The sequence below is a fragment of the Octopus bimaculoides genome, chromosome 3, assembly GCF_001194135.2.
Source record: "Octopus bimaculoides isolate UCB-OBI-ISO-001 chromosome 3, ASM119413v2, whole genome shotgun sequence".
Classification (NCBI taxonomy): domain Eukaryota; kingdom Metazoa; phylum Mollusca; class Cephalopoda; order Octopoda; family Octopodidae; genus Octopus; species Octopus bimaculoides.
In genome coordinates, this window is record NC_068983.1 from 157166250 (window position 1) to 157168295 (window position 2046).

At 37.4% G+C, this 2046-nt stretch overlaps 1 protein-coding gene across 3 annotated transcripts in view; it reads right to left on the minus strand.

The window, feature by feature from the left end:
- LOC128247357 (luciferin sulfotransferase-like) overlaps positions 1-1590 on the minus strand; it is a 9452-nt gene extending 7862 nt beyond the window's left edge. For 2 of the 3 annotated variants that reach the window (XR_008263757.1, XM_052966634.1), the window contains exon 1: positions 1216-1590. Coding sequence is in view for 1 of the 3 variants with exons in the window: in XM_052966634.1 (XP_052822594.1) it covers positions 1216-1411 (196 nt within the window). In the remaining 2 variants the exon portion in view is untranslated. The other variant, XR_008263759.1, reaches the window with a different exon arrangement.
- Between the last annotated feature and the right edge of the window lie 456 nt (positions 1591-2046).

Below are 2046 nucleotides of genomic sequence, written 5' to 3' on the forward strand. Positions count from 1 at the left end.
ATATATATATATATATATATATATACATATAATAAAACATAAGTCCTGGGGCCGACTTATTCGACTAAAACCTTTCAGGACGATGTCCCAGCATAGCCGCAGTCTCATGACTGAAACAAGTAAAAGATAAAATAAGATGAGATAATAACATCATATCGAAATTACTTTGCAGACAGATTTAATGCCTTTATAGGCTGACGGCTTTCATCTACTGGAAGCATATGGAATGAAATGCCTTGCTCGTGGACACAACCCTGTCGTGAGACTCGAACGCACGATTTTACGATCGAAAACTGAACAGTCTAACCACTGAATTATCGCACTATTGTTCGGACCATCTTAAACAGTCTGCAAAAGCTAGCAGAAAGTATATATCCAATGCGACTTCCATATTGAAAGGGTAACAGTAGATACGCTTATTTTCCTAAACTAAAATGCTGAGGACAGTAAATATCCCGGTACGTCACTTTGATTGACCTCACTGTATCGACCTGGTTAACACAAATTAACACAGACGAACTTTTCAAGACTCTTCTGGAGATAGGCTGTCTACCAAAACTAAAACGTGATAGTATCCTTTCACACCAATATGAAGGAAACGTTAAGACCTTGAGTATATTCATTGCTCTTTTCCTAGTCTTGTGATTGTCCTTTGTCTTTCCAATAAGAGAGAGTAAAACACAAAAAACGCTGTACATAAATTCAAATAAAGTTCAGCACAACACTTAGTAATAAGAAACCAAAGAACAAAAGAAAAAAAGGAGAAAGAAGAAACGCACTCAACACCAGAGCTGGAGATACCTCCGAAATGGGGATGGAGGGCGCCACGTCGAAAACGGTAGAGGAGTAGGGGCCGAAACTAGACGTGGTTCTTCCTGATGATGTTTTTAGCCCCTGGATCCTATAAAGGAGCTGTTGAAGTAGTGAACCACGAAATGTGGTTGGAATTCCTCAAATAAGGTTCGGCACAACACTTAGTAAGTCCATAGACCAAAACATGTATTCGAAGTTGGAACTTTTGAACGTATTTTTCCCCTTTATTAATACGAAATAGACAGATTAAGTACGATTCTACAATTAAATTTTTAATTACGATTATTATGATGCTATATATAGAATAAATTATCCTCCTTACAGCAGTTAAAGGAATGAACCAATTAAATTAACATTGGTGTAATAATATGTTTTTTATAATACAATATTGTCAAATATTACCTGCTCCAGGATATGAATACATCAAAATATCATCAGATCTAATTTTCACTGTTTTCAATTTAGGTAAAGCAGTTGCAGCCATTTCTAAATAAAGAATATTGTACCCTTTATATTGATAAACAGGCATAGGATTCCCGTCTTTGCCGAAAAATTGTTTAAAATTAATTCCGGTTTCTTTTATTTCTTCAGAATCCATGTTCTGTTCCTTATTTATAGCTGTTGTTGATATATTAATTGTTATTGTTAGTTTTTAAAGTCTAAAGCTTAGTAATAATATCCTTGTGAGAAAGTAATTTTCTATTCCTTTGCACAGATTGTAACAAGATGCAACTGGGAGGATGCCTTGCCATGTGTGTGTGGAGTCGTGTTAGTGCATTAATTATGCAATGCGTAGATTATTTTAAATGTATGTGCCTACGTGTACAATTTTAGAAATGAGCCAGGCTTTTCTTAAGCCTGTTCGGTTTATCTATCGTACTAGACACACACAAACGCACGCACACACACATATTCTTTTACTTGTTCCAGTCATTACACTGCGGCCATGCTGGGGCACCACTTTGAAGAAATTTAGTGAAATGAATCCACCCCAGTACTCTTTTTAAGTCTTGTAATTATTCGATCGGTTTCCTTTTGCTGAACTGCTAAGTTTTGGGGACGTAAACAAACCAACACGGGTTGTCATGCGGTAGTGGGGGGAACACACACACATATACATATGTGTGTGTGTGTGTGTGTGTTCAACGGGCTTTGTTCGACCCGAGGCTATGGCAGTACACAGTTGCCCAAGGTGCCACGCAGTGGGACTGAACCCGGAGCTATGCGGTTATG